This window comes from Melopsittacus undulatus, chromosome 6 (genome assembly GCF_012275295.1).
Source record: "Melopsittacus undulatus isolate bMelUnd1 chromosome 6, bMelUnd1.mat.Z, whole genome shotgun sequence".
In the NCBI taxonomy this organism is placed as follows: Eukaryota; Metazoa; Chordata; class Aves; order Psittaciformes; family Psittaculidae; genus Melopsittacus; species Melopsittacus undulatus.
In genome coordinates, this window is record NC_047532.1 from 46,900,316 (window position 1) to 46,927,163 (window position 26,848).

At 44.3% G+C, this 26,848-nt stretch overlaps 1 protein-coding gene across 3 annotated transcripts in view; it reads right to left on the minus strand.

The window, feature by feature from the left end:
• The window catches only part of DIS3L2 (DIS3 like 3'-5' exoribonuclease 2), a 205,184-nt gene extending 181,896 nt beyond the window's left edge, over window positions 1-23,288 (minus strand). For 2 of the 3 annotated variants that reach the window (XM_031043063.2, XM_005142298.3), the window contains exons 1-4: window positions 23,213-23,288; window positions 19,979-20,685; window positions 3,171-3,329; window positions 2,734-2,876 (exon numbers count right to left, since the gene is read on the minus strand). In XM_031043063.2, coding sequence (XP_030898923.2) covers window positions 2,734-2,876; window positions 3,171-3,329; window positions 19,979-20,666 — 990 coding nt within the window. In that variant the 5' untranslated portion in view covers window positions 20,667-20,685; window positions 23,213-23,288. Of the gene's footprint in view, window positions 1-2,733; window positions 2,877-3,170; window positions 3,330-8,994; window positions 9,047-19,978; window positions 20,686-23,212 lie in introns of those variants that run through there. The other variant, XM_031043064.2, reaches the window with a different exon arrangement.
• Between the last annotated feature and the right edge of the window lie 3,560 nt (window positions 23,289-26,848).

Genomic DNA, 26,848 nt, shown 5'->3' on the forward strand with positions numbered 1-26,848 from the left:
CACGAATCCCACAGGGCACAATTCTCCATGTTACTTATCAAAAGCTGAGTTATGTCAGATACACTACCAGAAGCTATTAAGACTGTTACTACTGACAGACGTCAGCACCCATAAAGATAAGACTGTTTCTCTTCCTGACCTAGAACTACTTAATCTTTGTGGCGCTCATATTTTATCTGAGTGATCTCTACATCTGCCAGTAGTTTTTCCACAGGTTGGGCTTTCAGGAGCATTTAGTTGAGCTGCATTGCCAGTGTCCTGCAACATCCTCAGAGTTCATGGTAGGGTCCTTTACTTTCAAGATATCTCTCAAGTTCTCACACAAATATATGCAGATCCACTGTTTCCAGGATGTTCCAGGGGACAGTCCCTGCTCAGGGTCATGCTGCTGTCTCACTAGCACTCAACTTTGCTCAGGACCACCAGATTCAGACCAACAAGTTTGTCTTCCTCTTCCATAGAATCTTGTGGAGCATTTTTGCAGTTTACCATGCTGGACCAATGCCCTGCTTTTGGTTATTAAAAAAACAGGTATTTGTTCACTATGTCTCTTGCTGTTGTACAGAAGAGCACTGAGTGTCTATTCACAGAAGTTGCTTTCAGGATCTCACCTATGCTGGTTGAGACTGCAATTATGAATGGTCATGATGAGATCATAAGGATGAATGAGCTGAAGATGAAAGATGCTGAGCCAAGATTCTCATGATCTGAGACTCAGCCCAAAGTGATTATACCCAGCTTTTACAGCCTCATCTGTTCTTGAGATGTGGAAGTGGATGAAAAGAAAATAGATACAGCTTCAGAAATATGTATGGAAGAGTATGACTCTCTCAGTTATGCAACACATGACCTGAAGTAGACACTACACATTTACAAGAATTAAGGATTCTTTTGCCAGAGAGCATGCAATCACAGGTCCCTTGGGACTCAACATTTCAATGGGATTCACAGGTAGCTGTCATAGTCTAATGTGCCTCATCTGCAGCTGCACCCGACCTCATAGGCAGTCTACACATACTGCACTTAATGCTATCAGGCTGCATTGCCAAAAATAGTCCTGAAGTTTAAATCAGAAGCTTAAGTTGCTGCCATATGCCACTGCAGCCATGGAGAGAAGTCATAGCTTGAAGCTCCCATTTCTTCCCTCACCATTTGCTTCCTACTGTAGATGTCTATGACAGTCTTTAAAAAGGCACTGGTCTAAGGTCTGAGTAGCCCAGTGGACCCCTCTGATCATCAGCAAGGATATGTCACATAGTAATTTTTCTGAAAATTAAGACCTCATCAGATTGGTCTTCAGGACAGAATCAGGCAATCTTACATGTGGAATCTTCATCACACGTCTGGAAACTACACCATTGTATTATTATACAAGAACTACTATGCAATTATAACAAGAAATCATACAAAAAGTGAAGTTATGCCATTTGCAATTTCAGTGTATTGATTAAAGTATCATATCTCACTGGCATTACAACATAATGCACCAGGGTGTGTTTGGGTAAATTATACCCCAGCATGAGTGTTTGTCATGACCTCACTGACTTCCATGTGCCTTTTTTCCCCGAACAGTCTGATTTTACTGGGACACCAGGTGTGTCCTGAAGATCGCTATGCTGTGTTGAGGACTGTACCGCAACAGTGGTTCTAGGATGAGTTCTCCTCCTGCTCCTCAGTGAACCTCAGCCCTGCCTGCCTCTATGCAAAACCCTTTCCGAGATCCAGCTACCCACACATACAGCAGACCCTCCCCTGAATTTTACTAGACACTCGGGGAACAATTGCTGCTTAATTATGGCTGAGGTTTTGCTGCTCCAAATGGAAGCACAAAGTCCAATCGTTGATCTTTAGAATCTGTAAAATAAGAACATGCTTACTGCTAGATGCTTAAGAAGAAAAGAACTGCACACACACATGCAAATGATTTTCAGTATCCTGATGGGCTCTTCAGTTCCATCTACTACTGGTGCCTTACTTCAGTAAACCATACACTGTCATCAGTGGCTGCATCAGCCCTATGGCCTTAGTTGGGTGCAAAAAAAATTACACAAGCAAATCAACGGTGTGAACCTTTGCCTGGCCATTTGATACCAGTTTAACAAGTTACATCATAGTTTGTAACTAGTTATTGCAATGCCCTAGTAGGCACCAGGGCATTGAGACTCCAGGGACCAGAGCATTACTAGCACCATCACTCTCCCTTTTTTTTCTTCTGGGAGGGAGACTTCTGGGAAGAGTTGATAGACTGAAAAAAAAGAGGAGGGAAGCAGAGTTGTCTGCACCTCATTGCTGAGGACTAATTAACATCTTTATGAAGAATTTCAGCAAGAAGTCTCTTGTTAAGGGCATTTATTTTTACTTACACTGAAAAAGACAGAGGCTGCCAGCACCTCCTGTGTTTGTGGGCATCATTTGCAAAAACAAGTGTCTCCACAACAATGACTGGCAGACCATTCAATCAGAATTCTGCAATTCATCATGAGTGTACATCAGGAACTTTACAGAATTGTAAAATCAGTGCAATCAAACAAAAAAAACCCTACACTTCAGCTTAATGCAAAATTTTTGTTTCACTTCTAGGACCTTCTGAAAAAGGAAAAAAAAATCTTCCTCTAGCATCTACAAGTGGTACATCAGTTCCCTGTCATGCAAACAACTGACACTGACTTCTAACAACTGCCTATGATTTTCACAGACTTATCACAAGAAATGGACATTTTATGTTCCAGGCACCTGAATTAGTTCTCCCCTTTTCAGTCCTGCTGATACATCTTCTTTTGACATGTAGGCTTCAAACACACTCTTCTTCCTCCCTCGGGTGGGCTTATTTAGATTCTTTCTATCACCTGATGTTGGGACAGCGGCATAGGTTCCTCCTGCAAACAAAAATTCGTGTTATCTTGCCCATCAAACTCATCTATGTATCTTAAGAGCAGCTGTACAGAGGCTTTGTATTAAAAGTTGAGCTTCTGAAAACAGTTTACGTAGAAATACTGGCACCCAACTTCAGAGCACCAAAAAGCCTGGAATAATATTTTACAAATAATCAACAGTCTTTTACAGCTCATTTTAGAGTTAAGAGCATTCATCCCAGCCCATCTTTTAATAGTGTCAAGCACATGCTTCAGGGCAGCTTATTCCTGAAGCCTGTACACACTCTGCTTTAATACCTCTGTGAGTTCCCAGTTGTCTAGAGTTTATTCTGCTGTCTGAATTGTTCATTGTTTCTGTCTGAGATTCAGAGAGTTGCCTCTTCCTATCGAAGTTCTGGGGAGTTCTTGCAGATTCAGAGTTGTTTCTGGTCCTTGAATACCCCCTCTTTTCTGCACCTGAAATCAAATACAGGTTTGAAATAGCAGGGGATGGAAGAGGAACCCCATTGACAGCTTGGTCCTAGTAAAACTCACGGTCGGCAGTACATAAATGCAAATCACAACTGTGAGTCGTGCTCTTTATCCAAAAGAAACAATGTCTTCATTAGTTCATTTGTAATCTGTTGGCTTTTTGCGCCTCTTAACCCACTGCAAACTTATTTCAGAATAAATAAAACCCTGGAAATTATGGTACTAAAGTTGGATACAACCTTTCCAAAATCCTGGGAAATTCATTAGAGCACATAAAATGTGAAATTGTTAAACTGTTTCCAAAGCCTCCACCCCATTAAGCCCCCAAGTAGTGAGAAAATATAACTTCCCTACAATTTAATTAACTAGTTCAGGAATCAAGAGGAAGAAAAAATTCTCAACAATCCACTCTGGAGTAATTAACTGTTGCACTACCAGAGGCAGCACAGTACACAAAGACACCACAAAGACATGCCAAGGCTTCAAATGTCTCACCTGCTCAGAATAGGCCATGATCATACAAAAATATTGTGCAAAGACTCACCCCTTCCTTTACTGCCATCACCCCAGCCCCTTCCCTACAGCCAGGAGAGCAAGCAGCAGCTTCCAAAGCATATGCCAACGCTGTTCCACAGATCAGCACATTGGAATGCAACCCAGCGCCGTGCAGCTGCCCTCTTGGCCCTCCACCTGGATACTGAACATGTCATCACTGCTTTGCCTTCCAGCCCCTCCTGGCTACACTCCCTGAGTCCAAGCTTGTACCTGCAAGTCAGAAAATGTGTAACGCCGACTTATTCGTGATGGGGCTATCCAAGTTACAAGGCAAGTTTTTTACATATGGTATCCTTCACAAACACAATCACAAATTGTTTCACGGAATTAAACAGAAACAGTGAGGAAAAAAAAAAGGTGGTTAAAAAGCTGTATATAAGCAGAGATCTTTAAGAACTTGGTACAACAAGAGAAAAAGCTGTGTGGGTGTGGTATGGTTGACACACTGGAGGGAAAGGATGCCATCCTGAAGGATCTTGACAAGGTGGAGAGGTGGGCCCATGTGAACCTCATGAAGTCCAACAAGGCCAAATGAGAAGTCCTGCACCTGGGTCGGGCAATCCCAAGCACAAATACAGACTGGGTGGAAAATGGATTGAGAGCAGCCTGAGAAGGACTTGAGGATAGTGGCTGATGAAGCTCAACATTAGCTGACACTGTGCACTGACAGCACAGAAAGGCAACTGTATGCCAGGCTGCATCAAAAGGAGGGTGACCAGCAAGTCAAGATTGGTGACTTCCCCCCTCTATTCTGCTCTTGAAAGACCCCACCTAGTACTGCATTCAGCTCTGGATCCCTAATATAAGAAGGATGTGGACCTGTTGGAGTGAGTCCAGAGGAGGCCATGAAAATGCTCAGAGGGCTGGAACAGCTCTCCTATAAAGACAGGCTGAGAGAGTTCGGTTGTTCAGGCCTTCAGGGAGACCTCAGAGCAGCCTTTCAGGACCTAAAGGGCCTGACAAGAAATCTGCAGAGAGACATTTTACAAGGGCATGTAGTAACAAGACAAGGAGGAATGGCTTTAAAATGAAAGAAGGTGCATCTAGATATTAGGAAGAAATTCTTCACAATAAGAGTGGTGAGACACTGGAACAGGTTGCCTAAAGAAGCTGTGGCCTGCGCCATCCCTGGCAGTGTTCAAGGCCAGGCTGGGCAGGGCTTTGAGCAACATGGTCTAGTGGAAGGTGTCCCTGCCCATGCCAGGAGAGCTTGAACTAAATGACCTTTAAGGTCCCTTCCCACCCAAATCAAATACTATGATTCTATGAAAACTGCTACTTCACCCACAAAAGACAAAAAGCAATTTCCATACATAACAACAGGCAAATGAATAGGATGAGGGAGGGATCCTCCAAATTCAGAAGAGGATACACCAGGACAGGCAGAGGGACAAGTCAAGGTGCCAGTTCAGACCAGCTGAGGAAGAGATTGAAGGCCACAAGGAGTGTCTTCAAACAGGACACTGAAATGAAGAGCCTGTCTCTGTGTTCAGTGATGATAAGGGTAATGTAGTTCAGCCTCTTTCTATATGATCAAGCTTTTCATAGTCTGCACATGCTTTCAGGGAGGAGACTGCCCGAGATTATCCAAGGGAAGATGCAGCTATAACATGTCAAGAGCGCAACCACACATTTAGTGTTAGGCCAATGCAAACAAGGCAATACTACTTGAAGGGACCACATGATGAGATGAAACTAAAATTAACTGATTTGCAAATGCCCTAAGAGTCAAGAAAGTAATTTCAAAAACAGACACCAAAAGTAAAAGGTCTAGAGAGATATGAGCAGAATAGCTTTGAACTTGCAACACAGTTTGCTCTGGTCAGAGTCTTCAGAGACATTCTGGTGAAGGAATCTGACTTAAACTGCAACAGTCAGGATGTTAGGAATATTATAAAAAACGCAAGGCGCTCAGTTGATCACCCAGAGAGGTCATGCAATCTGCTTCGCTGGAGGTTCTTAAAAATACGTGAGACGGATGTCTGCCAGAGTTGGTCTAAAAAGAGTAGTTTTTTCCTTGAGGTAGTGAAATGGATTACATGAGCTCGTAAGGTCTTCTAAAGCCCTCGTTTCTATGACAGCAAGTCACAGAAAATACTAGTATGAATTAAAGAACTTAGGATAAAAAGGAAGCTAAATCAACATGTACTTAAGAAGGACCTGGGAAAAAAAAAAAAGGTAGAAAACTAAAATGAAGAAAAAAAAAAGTTTAGTGAGGAAAGTGAGGTGAGAGCCAGAATTAGACACTGCAGAGCAGAGCTGCCCCAGCACTTGCCATGGTCATCAGTTCAGGAACTCTGGGGCCACTACTGCCAAAAATAATGCACAGTAACAGCAAAGGGTGAAGCACCTTTCTGTGCCGAAAGGTACACATGCAGAGAGGCACTTGCTCATTTCCAACACTCAAGCCTTTGGCTTCCTCTTCAGTGGGTTTTTTCATTCACTCAGACAAAGTCAAAGAAAAATATTACTCAAATGAACAAACTTTGCTTTGACATAGCTGGCTTGCAAGCCAGTTTACACACAGCCACTTTGAATAAGTATTTGACCCCGCTGGCCATGGCATTTATGGCTAAACAAAACCACCCCTGTTACAAACCCATAGACAACTGTCACAATTAGCATTCAACTGGAACACATCAAGTTCTGCATGACTGTAATTTCTTGTACTTCTTTTTAAAGAAAAATAGCTAACTAAAGGTTGCCATCTGTTTCAACTAGATTCAGGATTTGCTTCTGTAATGCACCTGTCACTTAAAACTGTAAGTTAGAAATATGTATAGAAATAGTTCTCATGATGGGCTTTCCTCCTGTCTGCTGCCCAGCATTAATACTCTACTAGATAAAGCAGACATCATTCCAAAATGCAAACTGTAACTTGACTACTCTACAACTCTATAGACAACATAGCATCTATTCAGACTATCCATTCAGAAATAACTAAATAACTGCTATCACAAACTTAGTTAAGCTTTCTTCCAGCAACAGGTATGTCAGAAGTCTTTTCTTGTGGTGTTACAGTCATGTTATTTGTTGTAAGATACAACAAAAACTCTTAGGGTAAAAAGAAGCACAAAGTACATTCTAAGCACTAAAATAATCAATTACTAAATACATTAAGTAAATTAATATAATAAAAAATAAAAATAACTTCAACAGAAGGAAGACTAAAGTGCAGTTACAGAGAGCTGAGGGTGGTTGATGCATCTTAAGTAGGGGCCTGAAGCAACCACAACCCACCAAGCACATGTGCATATGCAGAACCACCCAAGCTTGAATTCAGAGCAATTCACATAAGTATTCACAACACATAGCAAATGAACTTGTTTGGGTACAATTATCTGGCAGCACAGATCATAGAACCATAGAATGGGTTGGGTTGGAAGGGACCTTAAAGATCACACAGTTCCAATCCCCCGACACGGGCAGGGACACCTTCCACTAGACCAGGTTGCTCAAAGCCCCATCCAACCTAGCCGTGAACACTGCCAGGGATGGGGCAGCCACAGCTTCTCTGAGCAACCTGTGCCAGTGTCTCACCACCCTCAAAGGGAAGAATTTCCTGATATCTAACCTAAATGTACCTTCTTTCAGTTCAATGCCATTCCCCCTTGTCCTATCCCTACAGGATCTTGTAAAAAGTCCCTCTCCATATTTTTTGTCAGCCCCTTTAGGTATTGGAAGATGATGTAGAGCTGACCTCCATGGATGCAGCCATCACTTGTCTGTGATTCCTAGATGTTCTGCCATTTCCAATAGAAAATGATACAGAAGTAACAATTTGAGGAAAGGTGATTGTTCGTTACTTGAAGTCTTCTGGAGGGAGACGCGGGTTTAAACAATCCCAACACTGTATGAGGCAAGGAGACACCCAAACAGCACCAGCAATTCCACACACACAGAGCAGGGAACCCTTTCAAATTAGCTAAGGGGAAGCACCTGTGAGAAGCAGAAACACACAACTCCCTCCTCCACAGCTAGAGAGAAATGAAAAGTAGGTAGCATTTGTGAGCTTTCAGAACAGTCCACAGTCAGCACCTCCTTTTATTCTCAACATGGGTGCCAGGAAAAGGAACAGAAAGGATAAAGCTGGAGGCAGCTCCAACCCAGAAAGTCCAGAAACCAACATACAGGCTGACTGAGCTCGGCTGAAGGGACAGCACTGGAACTCCACCTAAAATCCAAACCATCACACTTCATCACTGTCACAACAACAGTGACATCATGCAATGGCACATTTTGATCTTTAAACCTAAGTACCTATTAATCTTTCCTCATTTTGAGGGAAAAAAAATGCATGCAGGCAGTTTCCCAGAATAATTGATCTGGCTTACAGTAAGAGAGGAGGGCTGGATGTTTTAAATCAGCTTATTTTGACATACTTTATACAAAATCGCTCTATAGTTCAGGTTTTGAGAAGCACTGCATTTAATTAAATTTACATCTATTAGTCAGTTGCTCAACTAGATGGCCAACTAAATCAACTAAAATGTTCAACTAAAAATGAAGTTAGCAAGGCCGGAAGGTCTTTAATTTTACATTAAAACTTGCGTATTGCTTTACACAAGGAAGAACTAAGACCCTCAATTTTATTTACGAAAAATAAAACATTTCCAACTGCCCTCTAAGACCTGACAAGTTATTTGATTACTACTAGCACAGAAAGAAAGTACTCCTCACTGAACTTCCATCAGCACATCCATGACTCCTTGGATACCTCTCAGCAAGAAGTAGTTTTACTTGAGAGATCTAAGTGAATTCCAAGATACGGACATCTTAGTATAGCTTTCCCCTTTCCTGTTAAAGGGCACCTACCTTGTTACTAGGCATTTTTAATTCTGACTAAACATCTAGTTTTGTTACCATGTACATTATTTATGTTTAACCCAGCTCCCCATGGTGTGCAGGACTCCAAGAACATCACAACTGTGCAGGTAACACCTCTACAGGTTTAGGACTCCACACTGACAGCTATCATGACATGTAATGATTCCTTCTACATGTAAAAATGAAAAAGGAATTATGTTGAAAGCACTGGACAGAACAATATTGTCACAAACTTTTCCAACACAAAATACTTCCATCTACTACTTACCTTTATCAGACTATGATGGCATCAACACCTCTGCTAACTCTGCTATTGCAAAGAAGATTTTCCATTGATTCCCAGAATTAGATCATGATCTAGATACACAAAGGAATCTTTCAAATAACCCTGCTTTACAGTTAGTATAAACATGAGAAGAAAGAGAAGCATATCTCCAGAACTGATAACATGCGCTAGAACTTCTATTTGTTATCAGTTAATGAGACACTCACAACACATGGTTACTAAATATTTGTCCATATTCCTACAAAGTTTAATTTCATTGTTGACACATTTCAATGACTTAAAGCAGTTTCCTTCAGACTTTCCAAGTAGTTCCCTGACATTTAATTCTTCAAGACAACCTACCTATGCACTTAGTAAAACACTGCAAGGATACACTCATGAGCTAGAAGGCATGGCAGCTACTAAATGAATGGTGACCCAACACTACCTTATCTCCAAAGGCAGGAATTAACCAACTAAAGGCAACAAGAACTACTCAGATGCTAGCCCCTGCTTAGTCCAACATTCCCATTTAAGTCAGACTAGGTTAAGCACAGCAAAAAAGCCAAATAAGGCATGCTCCTGCTCATCCTTGCTAGAGACTTACTGAATTGGAGTCCAACCACGTGGCAATCCAAGGCCTCACCTCACAGATCTACAAGTTCAAGTTGGCTCTTGGCCCAGTTGGCAAAGCAAATTCTAGAAAACATCAAATTTGGTCTTCTAGCAAATGACTACTCTCCACAACATGCCAGGCAGTCCTGTCTATAACTTTACGAGTCACTGTGGATGCTGATATGTAAGAGAGTTAATAGTCTCAATACAAGTGTTCAGCCAGCGGAAACTGCCTTGTTTTGGAAAGGTATCTGGGACTCAAAAAATCCCAAATCCTACATAGCCCCTGAAAAACCCATCCCAGGTACTTTTGTGAATATAACTCTACCAGCTTTGATATTTTGGGGGGGATGCAGTTCCTGCCTGATAGCTGTGGACAGGCACAGACCTAGTCTTAACACTGCTGTACCGGGCAAGTGGTCCTTTCATTCTCCAAAGTCAAATAAATTCTACTAGCAAAAGCATGCTTTGCCAGTACAAACTGCATTAACATCAGGGTGGTTTTGCTAGGATCCCCATGTCTTCTCCTTTCATATGCTTAGACAGCTATTTAAAAGCTCTTTGATATTTTCTGCTGCTTAAAAGACTCTAAAATAGTTCCCTCACAAATTCTAACAGCCAAAAAATGTTTGTTAGATTGTTTTTAATTTCTAATGCACCAGTGAAGTCTCATATATGCCATATTATATAAATTACTTAGTCACAAGCTCCAAGCACTTAAATGACTACTACAGTATCTGGGATCAAATTACCACACACAGGCAAAAACAACAGGTAAAACCAACAAACACCACTGAAGTTATCTCAAATGCAAGTTATGTTAACAAAAATGCTGGTCACAGACAGTCCAAAAGTAACTATATATTTCTGTTTTGCAAAATATTTTGCAGATTTAAGAGATTAAATGTCTCTCTCTAGCAGCAACAGTCAAATACTTTATTGTTCTATTTTATTTTAAAAGGAAAAACAATTACAGCTGTTGGTATAGCTGCTCAGGGAAAGAGTTCTGTACCACAAAGAAAAAAGACACTCCCTGGAAGATACCTCAAGCAAAACTCAGTGCTAGAGCCTAAATACTACAAAACTGGACCAAAATCCATCCACCAGACTCCCTGTGAGCCAAGTTTCGCTCCAGCCTATGCTAGGAACAGCCATGCTTCAACATTGCTCTCAACATGAATTACATGAATTTAGAGTTCTCCAACAGCCTTGGAACAGAACCACCACCATGCATTTTACAGTATCTTGAAGCAAAGAGGTTAAATAAAGTAGATGGCTAAAGATTAAAGACAAAGCAATAGAGAGAAATGAGGATGTCATAGGAAAGAATTCATTAAAGATGTAGGAGTGGAAAGGCAAGACTTTTGAGATACGTTATCAGTTCAGTGAGGTTTTACTGCAGCAAACAGACTTTCAGGAGATAAACCTGGATGCTCAATCTATGGTCTAAGAGAAAGTCTGACTGCACATTCTCCTTATCACAGGCTATCAAAAAAATGATCCTTCTTCTCTGATGAAATGTAAACCAAACTGGAGGTTCTGCAGCACATTCCTGTGCTTAATCCAAGCCTGACCCCAGAGCCAAAGGGAGCTCCTACGATGTTGTTGTAGGTCCTTCTCAAAAACAACCAAGGATGTGAATGGTTTGAATCTTCAGGACTTAAAAGTAGGGCAAACTTCCGGGAAAGGGAACGTCTTCGCAGAAGTAAAAAAAGGATGGTGATGTGACAGCACTGTAGGGATTTTGGCAGATGGTAGACTGTGTAATTAAGCTTAAAGTTAATTAAACAGTCATTCAAAGAAGAGAAACAATGCAGACCTACATTTACATGCAGGGGCTCAGCCAAAATGTAAATTCCATGCAAATGTCCTGAAGTGAGTGGATGATGTATTGAAATCCAGCTGCCAAAACCAGCTCCCATGCCCACCAGTCTCCACTAATTTACCCACTTCATGGGCCACCAGGGCCCAGCCCCAGCATAAATCTGAGCTGTAACTTCCCACCATCAAGACAAATCAAAGTAAGATAAGGAGACAGACCTTAAAAATGAAGGCCTGCTCACACAGCTCTTAAATGGGATTTCAGGGGTGATTCCAAGTAACCAGTCCTTCCAGCAACAGCCCAACCAGCTACCAACAACCCTGTTCAACTTAACACAGATCTGTCTGTGCCAGCCAGCAGTTTATCTATCAGCACAACAGGGTTTGTGCATCAGGACATAGTCCAGCTGTGAGCCATTTGTGCACCCAGGAACAAAACTGCAGCTCTCTCACCCTGCCTCTTTGAAGAGAGTGATTCTCTAAACATTTTTTGGCAGAAAATCTGCCAAAATCTGCCCAGAGTTGAATGTCCAAGAAAAAAAAAAAAAAAAAAAAAAGCACACAGGGAATCCCTGCATCAATGGGGAGCAAGCTGGCTGTGGGAAGACAGCCTGCCCCGCCAGTGATGACTCCCAGATGGAAAAATACAGGCTATCATGGTTTATGAATGAGTTCATAGAGCCATGAGCTGCTTTTGGAGGTGACCATACCACTGAAGCCGATTATAAAAGACTCAGACCTTCAGTATACTTACAACAAGCCACTGAGGAAGAAACATTCATACTTGGGGATGGAGGCAGCAAAAAAAGTGGCATGTCCATGGATACTCAAGGAAGTCTCAGGAGTAGAGACTTCATTTCCAGACCCATGAAAATTAAGCGGGAAAAATATGTTGCCACTGCTCTTTTGCTTTAAGCTGAACATAATTATTTAAAACTCTAGTGCTGCATGCCCCTAGATTTCAATATGGAACTAGGGAAAATGAAAAGGTTTTGCTGACTTTGGCTTTCTGAAAGGGACTATACTTTGAAAAACTGAAATGAAGAAAAATGCACAATGGATTCTTTCTGCTGCAGAAAACAGTGCTGTGGAAACTGCTCCAGACCACCAAGATCATGTGCCCACGACACTATGCTTCCTCTTCAAAAACACTTCCAAGCATCCTCATGCTTACATGGTTTTGACTTCAGTAATTTAGACAGTAATTGCAGTTTTATTCAATTCCTTAGCAGGGTTTGTGTTGTAGGAATATTACATGAGTGAAAACGCCAAAGATACCATTCCAAGCTCTGAACCAAGGATTGGTGATGAAACTCATTTAGTAGCAATAGACTAAAAGTTTATCAAAATAGTTACTGTGCTCCAGCTGCATGCAGCAGCACAGTGGCGTTGTCAGGGAGGGGATACAGCTCTTCTGGTTTTCAGGACTCTCTGTGAACCTGCTCCACCCTGCTCATGACCTCCTAACTACCTACTCCGCCTGGTGACTGCACCCCTCCAGGCTTCCACTCCTGCCTGGGGATGTGGGTCAGGGCTGCTTCCACTGCCCTCTCATCCTTAACATCATCCCAAAGCGTCCTCCACAATACCTTTTGCTTTTTGTTTTATCCAGTAACTGCGCTGTGGAAAGGCTTCTTCAAGACTTCAGGAAAAACACCTTAAAAACATAATACTAGGAAAGTTCTCTCTGATTCCTCTGGGCTTCAGTAGTTTGAGAGAAGCGAGCTGCTCAAAGATAAGATGAACTCAAGAGGCTTTGAAAGGCAGAATACCTGACAGGAGGTGCTAATGTACCGAAGACATTAATAGCTGAAGAAATGAAAGAACTGCTTTCAGATTCATACATATCCTGAGGTTACCCCATGTGCTGCAGAATAAGACAACTTGCTCATAAACCATTTCCCATACTGCCTATTCAGTGTAGCAGGTACTCCATTCACAACCCTTAGTACTGTGGAGGAAAAATGCTTAAAAATATACAAATTGAACAAAAACACATTATTGCTGCAGGCTTGTATCTGTAGATCTCCTGAAATATTCTCCAAGGCATGACTTACCCCATACATCTGTGGGCTGCAGCTGCTAGTGCTGACATTTTCCTTCAGCACCCTGGAAATTTTTATTTTTGTCACAGAAAAAGTTATTTTATGCAATAGATCCCAACATTTTGTTTTCCATCCTGCCCCAGCCAAGTTTCAACTCTCCATAAGTTGGATTTCCCCACAAGAGGGAGTTAGGGAGATGCAGCCCATATCACTTCATGGTACTAGCTAGCAAGGGGCTTGAGGTGGAAAGACAAGAGATGGACACGAGCACTCCAGGAGTCTTGGTGTACTCTCCATAGGACAGAAGAGGGAGAAGCAGAGGCTGGAAAGCAAGGCAGCAATGAAAACCCTGCAGCAGCCACAGCCTAGAGAGAAATCCCCACTAGCCATTGAAGCTAGCTGCAAAGTGCCTGTCCTGCCTACCTGGGTATCCATGGCAAAGGAGACACTTCAGAGATTATGTGAACAGGCTAGACCTGATCAGGGCATGTGGGCTGCCTGACCTTGTGGACTGCAGAAGACTGAAGGTTTTTACAAATCAAATCCTGTTAGAAGTACAGGATATTCCAAGGGTAGAATTTGTTATAAGGGCTTTTAAATGTGTGACAACCCACGCATCACAAGCCTTAGTAAAACTGTTCCAATGGTCACTCACCCTAATTACTAAATTGTTCTGTATTTCAAGCCTGGATTTGTTTAGCCTCAAATGCACTATACCATAATCTGTTCAACTGAGTAGCCTATTATTGAACATCTGTTCCCCATGTAGGCAATTTACTGAAAGCTCCCTTCCCCCAAGCATCTCTTTGATAAGTAAAGCAGGGTTCCTCAAATCATTCTCTGTGAACCCAGTGTTTTCATCTTCCTTGTGGCTATCTTCTGAGTATTCACCAATTTATCACTATCCACTCCAAACAGAGGGCATCACCACAGGATACAACACTCCATAAGCTGCTGCTGCCATGACAAAGACACATGCAGTCCATACTCCATCTTCCAGTTCCCATGCTCACACATTACCCTTTTGGCTACATTTGCACAGGAAGGGGATGTTCAGTTAATCCATCAAAAGTGCAAAACTTTTTTCCAAGCTGATGCTTCCCACATTGGTCTCCTCTTCACTGCTAGCATAGCTCTATGCTGGCCCACTAATGGATTTTGTTTTGCCTGCTCCCTGTCCACCAAGTGATCCAGACAGCTGCCAGCAACTGTCTCCATTATTCAATATTCCCTGCAGTCTCCAAGTTGCCAAAAAAAACTTTTCAATCCTACTTGTGTGTTTTATTCCTGATGATTGACAAAAGTATTAACCAGCAGAGTCAGAACATGACACTGCAAGAGAAAGACATCTGTCAGTAACAAGTCTCAATTTATTGCTGCATTTAATTAGTTTGGCTAAACAGCTTTTACACCATTACACATACGCTGTGATTTTATTATACAAACAGAATAGCACCCATACTCACACCTTTATCATCAAACTCCTAATCTCATAAGAAACTGACACTGAGGGGTCTCAACAGGACCTTTGCTGCGTAAACTGATGACAAGTCACATTAAAGAGAAGATTAAAAGCTAATTAAATCAATTCCATTCTTTAAGATATTATATTCCTAGAACCAACACCACACTGGCAGGCATAGTTATCTGAGCTACATAACAGTGGCTAAAGAGAAAAGACAGTTTAAAAAATAAATAAATAGCATGTTAACAGCAACATGTGTTCCCACTGATGAACATTTTCACATGAGCACTAGTAAGTGAATGAAACTCCTTCATAGAGATGAAAGTTTTGCTGCCGAATGCAAGGGCTCCTGATGCAGAACTCAGTCCCACTGCAGCATAGTGTGCTCAGAACTCTGGTAAAGGGCATGGTAGACAGTTATTAGATCACACACAAAAACAGTCCCTGCAAGGACAGGATCTCATCTCCCCAAGAGAGGATACCTCAGATATTAACTCACATACTATAGCTGATGTTAGCCAAAAACATTAGTTGCACAAGAATAAGGAATGCAAATTTTTCTATCAGAAGCAAGAGAAATTTATGTTTGCGATGACGTTGCTAAACCATTAGAAGAAAAAAAGCATTCTATTTTTCATGTGTTTCTTAGATAGGGCCATCAGTAAATCTAGTTTTCCCTCCTCTCCCATATCTTATTGCTATGATTAATGTCATCTAAGGAACGCTACATTGGACCTGGCAGGATCAGCTACATTTTAAAGACTTTCACAGCAACCACATTTTCCATTTGTTGAGCTGATTCTGTGGCCTTTACTTAGATCACTGGCTTATATTTAATGGTACCAAATAGGGAGATAGATAACAACATTCTTAAGTACTGAATTTCACCTGACAAGAACTAAAAGACTCACTGCTAAAAAGAAGAATTATCTTACACTGAATTACCTTACACTGCTAAATGTAAGAATTATCTTACATTTGCCTTACAGAAGAGAAAAACAGAAGCTGTAGTGGCTTTTCCAAAGTTTCCCCAGAGAAATGACAAACACAAAAATTAGTGCAGTGTACTATAGAAAAACAAAACCCCTAAGATGTTGCCATCTCATTAAGGCTTGTATTTCTTGACCAGCTGTGCCCATTAAACATGAAAGAAAACCATTCCAGGATAGTTCCTTTGCCTATGCTGAACCTTTAAAATGTCAGTGTTGCAGCTACAAGCACAACACCACCATGCAACAGCAATAATTGTTTTTAAAGCTATGATGCTAAACACCAGCCTGCTTGCCAGTGACACTCCTCCACGGAAGCTGCCCAAGTTGGTTAAGTACCACAGGCTGGGAAATAAATGCCAAGTGTCAGACAGATGATAAATCAGAAAGGGCCATGGAAATCTTACACCATTTCAGAAAAGGTATGCTGTTACCCAGGAATTGTCTGTTTCCACTCAGGGGGCATGCTGACCCTGACTGATGGGCAAGATATCTCCAATACATCATAAATCCATGAAGCTTTTAGTAAAAGGAGCCTCTGGATGCTACCTAGCAAAGCTGGTGGTGGTGGTGGTGTTCTCCCCAGGCAAGGTGTCTGCAGATATAGACATCATGTCACCAGCCCTGCACAAATCTGAACCTGTTTCAAAGCAACCAGCCTTCAAGAGCATCCTGCTCCACCCAAGCGTTCAGCATCAATAAGGCTCTCACTCCCAGGTACTCTAGCTCCAAAGACCCTCTGAAATCAAGTATGTCTGGGAGATGGTGTTCCCAATACTGTGCTGCACTCCACGTGCAGAACTGTTTGGAGGACAGTTCTCTTCTGCAGATGTCTGGTTTTAAGGCTTTCCAGCAGACTCAAGAATGTGCTATCAAACACCAACACTCCCTCAAAAACAGGCTATGAAGTGTGTGTACTCAAAACGCAACTGAAACTTTGCTGTTCCAAATAAAACACACAGCTTGGTCTAAACTACTTACTGATAGAGCCAGGCATAACAGATACTGAAGTTCCACTTGGCAGCCATGCAAATCTCAACTATTAGCATGTAGACATCTGACTGACAGATGCCACAGAAAGAGTCAGTACTTCCGCCCCCAAGGAAAAAGGGGTTTAAACCCTTTATTACAGAAACTTCAGTCAAGTCTGAAAAGAAATTTTGATTACTAACTCTAGATTTAAGTGGAAAAACCCTTACAGTCTTTGATCAAAACCAGAAAATAACCCGGGGAATTCATGAGAGGCTGTTAACTAAATTTAACCGAATTTTAGCACCCAAAGAACTTAAAGGATTGGAGATTTAGGGGAAAATGCCAGCAGGAAAATTGTATTAGATGAAATACTATAAGCATCACAATTTAAAGTGGCATTTTAGAATTATTTTCTGGTTTATTGAGATTTGTTTGAGAAGAAACTTCAGAACAGAAAGCTTTACGGCAGACATTATAGCTGCACATAAAGGAAAAACAATCTGTGGAATGAGTCTATATACAGCTTCATCTTCACAAATCCAGGAGTGCTGATACCGTAGACTCAATCCAACATGCAGTTTCATGACTATGTTACATGTTTCAGACAAGGGACAACAGAGTTTTCTTCAAACTCAACTCTCTTCACTGCAAAGTTTCCCCCACTTAGGAAAAGCAGTTACTATATGGAACAGCAGAAGAGACTGCCATGGTCAGTCTCCAGTCTCCTAATTATCTGCTATGGAATTACTTCTATCACCCAAGCCTCATCTTGGGACCTTACAGTACAGAATGACAAAGGCAATCTTCAGTGTTTCCTATGAACAGCAAAACATAAATATTGAGCTCCAGGGCTCAGTGACACTTAGCTCCAGGGCTCAGTGACACTTGCCTGGGGCTCCACAAACCACCTTGCTTTTCACCAAGGCTACAGGAGCTGCTGCATCACTGGAAGAACATTAACAAGGACTAGTCCCTCACTGCCCACAGCCTGCCCCAGGACACTCAGAAGGTTTTCTCAGACCTCCGTGATTGCCTTCAATTTTAGTACTGACAGTTTTAAAGTCACTGCAAACCTGACAATGGCTAAGCCTGAGCTGAAGAGCTGTTAAGAAGTGGACAATGAAATGAAGCAATATAAAAAGGCATGCCTGGCTTTAAGATTAGCTCAAAGAGCTTTTGGAAAGCCTACAGCAAGCTGAAGAGAGTTAATTTGTAAGAAAATGTCATTATTGAAAAGATGATATGCCTCACCACTATGACAGAAGCAATTCTTGCCATCAGTTTCACAAGCTTTGATTTAAACCAATCAAACCAGGCACCTGCTTATGAAAAGTAATATGACTTATATCAGCATCAAGACAGAAAGACAAGCTTTGAAATGAGAAAATATTAATCTGGTGCTGTGTCCTGGCTTTCTGTGATGTGTGAGTTCTTATACCTGAGCACTTGCATACTGTAAAATCCCCATTTCACTTAACAAGTGCTAAAATATACTCAACACTGAACAGCAGAAAAGATGTTTCTCTGAATCAAATGACTTTTTTTTTCCTATTTCTTTCCTTCCCAAGAAATTGTTTTTACGTCCCTGCAAGCATTCTGGTTGCAGCTGACACCAGTTTCAGCTACACAGGAGGGTGGCTGGCAGAAATATACAGATGGAAGAAATGGAAGGGTTAAGTAAATAATTTTCCAATAGTCTTCCCCAGAGTGTGAGCTTTCCACATGGGGGGGGTCTAACATGAGGGTCAACATTTTCTGCTCTAGGTCTTTACACTAAACAAACAAGTATTTTTCAAAGGGTTTGTGCAACCCCACTCCCAAGTAGGGAACTGCAGGTGCCTGCTTTTGATAAAGCCCCTGCAGGCACCTTTTGTTTTCATGGCTACAAAGTGTAAGCCTTGCAGACTCTCCATCTGTTAGCTGCTCTTCCTTCTCTCCAAAAGCTGCAGCGTGAAAGGCCGCAAAGTCTGTAACAGGCTAGCATAGTAAACAGTGTTATAATAAAGTATGGGGGGGAACACTCTCAAAAAGTCATGCTCATAAGCAAATTTCAGCATAATCTGCTTGTTTTATATCTTTAACTATGATCTTGTCTTGCAAGAACTCATGAAAGTTTACCAACTTTAGCATATGATCTACTGTCACAAGCTCAAAAATACCGCAAACCATGAAAAAGCACATTACTTGCAACTCTCGAGCAACAGGACATAGTTTCATAAAATTGATTTAGTTAACATTTACTTATTTTCAATCCAAAAGTGGTGATAGGCCTCGGGCCCATCTTACCCAGCTGAGAAATGGATGTCTTTTCTACTTGTTACAGAGATTTTAATACAGTGACATTTATGACTTCCTTCAGTAGCAGCTCATAGTATCTGCCTATCCAAGTATTTCACCATAAATAAGAGTCAGAGGAAGTTTTAACCCATTAAACTGGGGGATCAAATTTAAACTTCCTGGCTTTGGTTGCTTGTTGTTACTGCGTTTTGGTTTTTGTGTTTGTTTAAATCATTTATCTCCATAAGTGGGCTTATTGCTATTTAAGAGACATTCAATTTCTATGACAAGATGTGGTCTTTTTGGTACTAACAAATTTACTGGAGAACACTCTGTATCAGGAATTAAGATACTATACAGGCATCTTATCCCCAACAGTACTAGATGAACTTGCACCCTTCACAAAGGCCAACCAGCACTTCAGATCCAACAAGGCAATGCAGAGAAAATCATCATTCTGCCCTGAGTTAGCTCTGATCCAGCAGTCTTACTAATTTGGTCTCTACACCACAGAAATTGGGTTATCTTAGCCTTGAACTGATCCTGGAAGCAGCACAGCCACATTCACAGAGCTTAGGCCAGGGGATTAGGCCCTGCCAGCACCAAGCTGGCTCCACATGAAGCCATTTGCACATGCTGGATGGCTTACATGTAAACTAGGATAAAGCCACCCACAGGTAAGTAAGGACTAACTTGGACAGAGTAGAAAAGTCTCATGTTAACTCACTCACGACTAAAACACCATACTCAATTCCACAGTAATTGTAGCAAATAGACCAAACAATTCATTAGTGTGAACTCACCTTGGAGTTGACCTGGAGACAAGTGATTGTTTTTCCTGGCATTTATTGCCAGCACATCCTCACTAAACTGCTCAGTCAACAAGCGTCCAGCTGCTGTATCTGTGCTGGCAGGATATCTGCCTTGTTTCTTATGTTTCTTCCTCCACATCTCCTCCTCATCCTTTTCATCAGACCCAGAAGACTTCAGCAGAGCTGCACAGCATCTCAGGTTGTTTGATACTCTCCCACCCAGGTCATCACTCATATTTAACAAGTCAGATGCAGCTCCGTGCTGATGTACACAAGAATCATCCTCTACCTCTGAGTCTCCTTCTAGACTAACAAAGGCATTTCTTCCATGAGGACACCTGTTCTGAGCGATCTGGGGTTTATCATCCTCAAATCCTCCAGGCATGCTCTGTTCCAGGTGAGATGTTCTGACTGGTGAATAGCTGTGCACATTCAACCCATTCCTGGCTGGATTATCCCCCTCCAGGCCTCTCCTGAGGGGTGGGTCCAGATCCGAGCTGGGGTCATCTTCTAGCTGCATTGTCTGTGAAATCTGATTCAAATATGACCGGAACCGGCTGCTATGGTGCTTTTGCACAAGCCTCATGTAAGCATTCTTCTGGGGAGCAGTGGGCTTGTTCAATCCCTCTTTGGCACCTTGAGCAGTAGCAGTATTTCTCACATTCCCCAGCTGATCCATAGCTCAGTGAAAACCCAAACTTCAGAGTTACAAATAGACACAGAGAAAAAAAAAAGTTATTTTCTTGAAATAAATGTTAAATAATTGATTACACCAAAAGAGGTAAAAATGTACTAAATAAGAATGTATTGACCTTTATAGAAATTCTGGATTGGTACATCACTCCACTGTGGGGAAAGGGCTTCATGATGCACCTGCACCAAATCCCTGTCAGTGACCTAGAAGTGACCACAGCCCATAAGCCATACCTGCCCATATGCCACACAAAACAGCAATCTCTGTTCTGAGACTGACACACCAAATACAAGGGATTCCTTCAATCTGCTCTTCCTTGCCTCCGAAAAAAAATCAGGTAAATTACAGCAGTGACTGACAGATTGTATCAGATGCATCAGTTCAACAGTTATGAGAAGTAAAATCTTGTCATGTCCAACCTGGAGTCTTCAAAAATAACTGCATTCTTATTGAAGTGTTTCAATACTGCTGTAAAAAGCATGCATTGCATGTCAGCTCCCTCTCACAGTGGCTGACACTTCCGGATTATATAGGACATTTGCTTCAAATACCACGAATAACCATTACACCTAATTTTTCTAGCTTTAAATGCACTCCCAGTGTGACGGAGATAAAATAAATTCCCTAGTACAAGTACCTACTTTGCAAGAGCTTGTAATTTTCAGTGACTGAGATACACTGGCTTCTGCTCCATCCAGTGCCAGTTTCTGTAGATGGTACTATGCCTCCACCTTTGCTGTACAAGTGTGGAACTTAAGTAGCTGAAGAATCTTTCAATTCTTTTTCAGCTGCTCTACCTTCTAAGTTTTTGAAGCAAAACAATCTAGTAAGTTGTCCTCAGCTACTATTAAGGTAAATTATAGGTATAGACAGGACATAGCAATGATTTTTGCTGTACATAATATCAAAGGAGAATGTATAAATAGACTGACAATGGAGCCCAGTGCAAATGCTATTGTCTGTGGGTTTTCATGAAAATTTTTCCCTCTGCACATGTCTGAAACTGAAGAGCTGACTTTCACCCCAGCTGATATGTTGAGAACTTCAGGGCTCACTGGCATTTCTTCTATGCCAGAACTGAGGGGCAATGGACTCAAAGCTAAATTAAAGGATACCGTCCCTTCTCTTTCCGTAAGCACAGGGGTATTGGCAGGACAGAATACAAAGCTCAGCAGAAGTGAAATTTATATTCCCTTGCCTATTCCCAGCATGCCTAGAATTTATCATCCTTCCCAACTCCCTTATCCCTTTTGCTGCAGTTGCACAGAAAATAAGGACACAGGCAGTCTCTTCTGAGCACATACTCCCAGGGAACAGGGCACCATCCAGCAAGGACCAAGGACTGCAGAACCAATTCCTCTCCAGAGTGCCTGCTGCAGCCCTTTCACAGAAACAACTTTTTACTTAAGTAATTAAGCAGAATGCGAACAGGCTTCACAATATAAAAGCAAAAATTAAAAATCCCTGAATAAATAGGAAAAATTCTTTGTGTGGTTTGTGATTCTTGCTCCTACGAGTTTCCATTGGTGCTGATCAATAACTAAACTTTTCTAACAGACTGACCTGCTACAGATTTATTACAAAGCCCTTACGGATAGCTCTACAATAAGCTTTCTTTTAACACCACCTTCTCCCATTACCAATTAAATAAAAGTAGGTAACGTTTATAAAAGCTAGCAGGACTGCTCCAAACACTGCTTCCAGGATACAAGACTTTGCCATCTTTACTTACAAGTAAAAAGTAAACATTCACACCTCACCTACACTATAATTTCTGCAACTTTAATCACGCTAGGAGTTGGCAACTGCAGCACAGACAAAAAAAAACCAGCGACTTACAAGCCCACATGCATTACAATTTCATCATTAGTCTTCCATGAGCAGTCAGGAATTGACAGCTGCCTAACAGTGGGAAGCACAGGGAAGGCAGAAATGAGTGTGAGGTTGGGTGCAAGGTACATCTGCCCTGCCTGACTCCCGCTGACCGGACAGCACTGTGGGCAAGTGAAAGCCAAGAAGGGAAGACGCTGGCATAGCTGGGCCCAGGATGAAACTTGCCCGTCATTTTCACCCAGCAGAGAGGAACCAGCCATCCTCACCCTCTGTCACCGCCCTAGACACAGTGTTCGAGGGCAGCCAAGCGCCCCAGCCAGCGCTCAGCAGCGAGAAGCCCGAGGAACAGGACCAGAAGTGGGACTGCAGGCTCCAGAGGCAGCCCCAGGGTCGCCCCGCACTCGCCGCCTCGCCTGCCAGAACCGAGCACTCTCGCCCGGAACGCCCCCGACCCCCTCAGGGACGTAGCCAAGGTTACTGCCGCCCTCCTGCGGGGCCCGACGCAGGAGCTGACGCCCGCGCCCACCGGACGAGCCACCGAACGACCGGACCCGGCCCCCGTCACGGCGCGGGGGCTACCAGGGGTCTAACAAGGACTGAGCATCGCAGGGCCCGACTAAGGAGCCGCTCTCCTCCCTCTGCCCCTCACTCCGGTGCCGACCCGCGGAAGGAACACCGCGCCCGGCCCCAGCACTCACCGGCCGAACCGCTCCCTGCGCCACTCCTTGCCGTTTAAATGTCCCAGGGCCCCCCAAAGGCCACTTCCGGGTCGGAGGCGGCCTACGGGCCGCGGCAGGGCCCAGAAGGCCTCGCGCGCGAAGCGCTCTCTCGCTATTCCACCCTGGAGGGGCGCCCCTGGTGCTGGGGCAGGAGCCCCTGGCGGCCTGCAATGACCTGGGGCGGGCCGACAGCCGGGGGGCCGGGCGTGCAGTGCCTGGCGCAGCCGAGGCCTGCGGACCCACATCGGAAAAGACCGTGTGAGGGAGGCATGGTGGGGGGTTGCCCTAGCCCGCCCTCTGCATAGGAGGGGTCTCCCGACTGTCAGCGCCCCAGTGCCCCAGGCTGGGGCTTCTCCTGCGGGAGGATGAGCGGGGGCGTCTAACGGGGTCCCCCCGGGAGGTGGGGGACAGGGGCTGCTGTCACCACAGCAGGGACCCAACCCAGGCAGACACCTTGCTGTCTGAGGTTTGCAGACCACCTCTTCAGCCAGGGCCAGCTGGGCCCTCTGTGATGGTGTGGTTGAGCTCAGTGCCAGCATGCTGCTCCAGCCAAAGTTTCTAGCCAGATAGGTGAAAAAAGCATAGTTTGGCTGATTTAATACTGTAAATTGCTGAGACTGGTATTGTCTCAATGGAAACTCAGAGTTTTGCAGGCACACGTACCTCCAAAAGCGGTGCAGGGAAGCCCCCTTCAAGATGTGTGTGGTCTCTCTCTCACTGCAGAGGGGAGCAGGCTCCTGGGCTCCTGCCCCCTGAGGTCTTTGTGCTTCTGGAGGTTGGGCACTAGGCAACTTGCAGATCGTCAGCCCAACCATGCCCCAGCACGCAAATAGTGACCAATGCGTGGTGCCGAGTGGCAGTGGCCTGATCTCCAGCGGGATAGGTCAGCCTTTGCATCAGACGATGACATTAAAGCATGAGACCAGGGTCAGGAGCTGGGATTTTTGCTCCCTGCTCCTCTGTGGCTGCAGACCTCCCACAGGGCTTTATAGAAAAGTCAGATGCAGTGTCTGGCTAACTGGGAGTTAGTTTTAGTCACCCTGGTGTAACTACCTTCAAATTAAGGCTGGGCTTGCCAAAGAACTTCAGCCCAAATTAAAACTGAAGAGGAATAAACTAGCCTCATGGCACCCTCAGTCATCCCTGTTTGAGCTGTCTGTGTGGAATAGCCCCTCAGGGATTGGAGAGTGGGTCCAAAGGGACCTGAGCTGGTGTCCACAGGGGGGGCTTTGGTGGGAAAAGGCTGTGTTCAGTCTTAAGTTCTGCCAGAACATGAGTCTGAGCAGGCCATTCTGCTGCCCTTAGGCAACCCTTAGGATGGGGAAGACACCTGCCCCATGGTGCTTGTTCTTCATCCTGCAGACTGGTATCCACAATGCCTGGCATCAGTCACCTCTAAAGACCATTAGACCATGTCTGCTCAGTTTGTAGCAACACGTATGGCTGCCAGCCCCTCCCAGGCTCAAACCAGCCCCACAGACATGCTCACCGCCAGTGCTGCTGGGCCTCCATGAAGTTTGCTCATCTCCATGCTGAGCCTTCTGAGATGGAGCTGCTGAAGGTGAAGGAACCCATGGCAGCAGTGGCAGGCACAGGCTGCTCCAACTCTGGCCCACAGGTCAGTTCAGCGAGCTGCCCTGAGAAAGCCCAGGGCTTTGCTGTGGGACCAAGGGTGTCAAGCACAGACCTTCCTGCACAAGGACAGTCAGACCTGTCTGGGTGTTGGGATGCCACCAGCAAAGGCAGTGTTTCATTGACATGAACCACACTGAACCGACAGGCTCTGCCTGTGATCTGCTGGCACTGCTGCCCCTACCGTGGCAGCTCTGGCCAGCTCAGGGAGGAGAGAGAGGACTCAGCTCTGCCATGGTATGGCTGGGAAGCATGACAGAATCATAGAATCATAGAACAGTTAGGGTTAGAAAGCACCTTAAGATAATCCAGTTCCAACCCCTCTGCCATGGGCAGGGACACCTCACACTAAACCATATCACCCAAGGCTCTGTCCAGCCTGGCCTTAAACACCTCCAGGGATGGAGCATTCACAGCTTCTCTGGGCAACCCGTTCCAGTGCTTCACCACCCTCACAGGAAAGAATTTCTTCCTTATATCCAATCAAAGCTTCCCCTTTTTAAGTTTGTACCCATTAACCTCTTGTCCTATCACTACAGTCCCTAATGAAGAGTCCCTCACCAGCATCCCTGTAGGCCCCCTTCAAATACTGGAAGGCTGCTATGAGGTCTCCACGCAGCCTTCTCTTCTCCAGGCTGAAGAGCCCCAACTTTCTCAGCCTGTCTTCATACAGGAGGTGCTTCAGTCCCCTGATCATCCTCGTGGCCCTCCTCTGGACTTGTTCTAACAGTTCCATATCCTTTTTATGTTGAGGGCACCAGAACTGCACACAATGAGGTCTCCCGAGAGCAGAGTAGAGGGGCAGGATCACCTCCTTTGACCTGCTGGTCACGCTCCGTTTGATGCAGCCCAGGATACAGTTGGCTTTCTGGGCTGCAAGCGCACACTGAAGCCAACTCATGTTCACTTTCTCACCAACCAACACCCCCAAGTCCTTCTCCACAGGGTTGCTCTGAATCTCTTCTCAAGCTGCCCCATGCCAGCCACAGAGCTGCTGCACACCCTGGGTGGGAAGGAAGGAAGCAGCCCATCCCTGTGCAAGCAGAGCCACCAGTCACTCAGCAGCTGGTCCCCCAGAGATGGAGGGTAGACCCAGTTCCCACTGACACTTGCTGCCGGGAGCGTGGCGGTGTGGAACCACTCTTTCAGTGGAAGGGTGTGTGCTCCCCTCTCCCCCCTGCTCTCCCAGCTGCTGTTAAAGTGAAGTGGTTGGCATCTGCTCTGCTAAGGCACAGTGGTGACACATACCCAGCTGTGCAGGGCTGGCCTGCACCATCCTTCCCCCTGCTCTTGTTGTGGGGGCAGCAAGGAGCTCATGCACCTGGAAGAGCCAGAGATGGGGCAGGCAGAACTCCAGAGTCCCTAGCCCCACTGCCCCCCCCTCCCCGTGCCAGGCAGGTAGGAGCAGCAGGTCCCCTCTGTGCCACTGAGTCATGCCATATCCCTGCTCTTCTTCATCCCTTTAGTGATGAAGCTGAGCCCAGAGCTTGGCCAGGCTCCCTCCTGCACCAGGTGGTGCCACCAGCTGCAGCAGCTTCAGCATTCCCTGTTCCTTCCACAGGAGACTATAGGTGCGGGGAGGAGGAAATGGGGAGGATTCAGTGTTTCCTTAGCACCACTGCTAGCACTTGAACCTGTGGTTTCACAGTGATATCATGCATGGCAAGAGGGATATGGCTCCACAGCTGGACACCTCCATCATTCTCAACTCCTGCCTCCAGCTAGGCCCTGACTTCACAAGCGACTGTGAGCACCAGCAGACTGGCAAAGCATTCCTCAGTCCTTTCCTGATGGCATATGGGAATCTGGAAACATGGTTCGGTTCATGGGGCAAAGCCTGCATTTGTTCCCCCTTTTTCTCTGCCCCATCACTGGCTAAGACAAATGAAACACAACAAAGACATGTCAACATCATGTTGCCCCACAGGCACATGGCATATCCCTGTGTGTCTAGGACTAGCTGTGTGCCCATCCTTCACACCC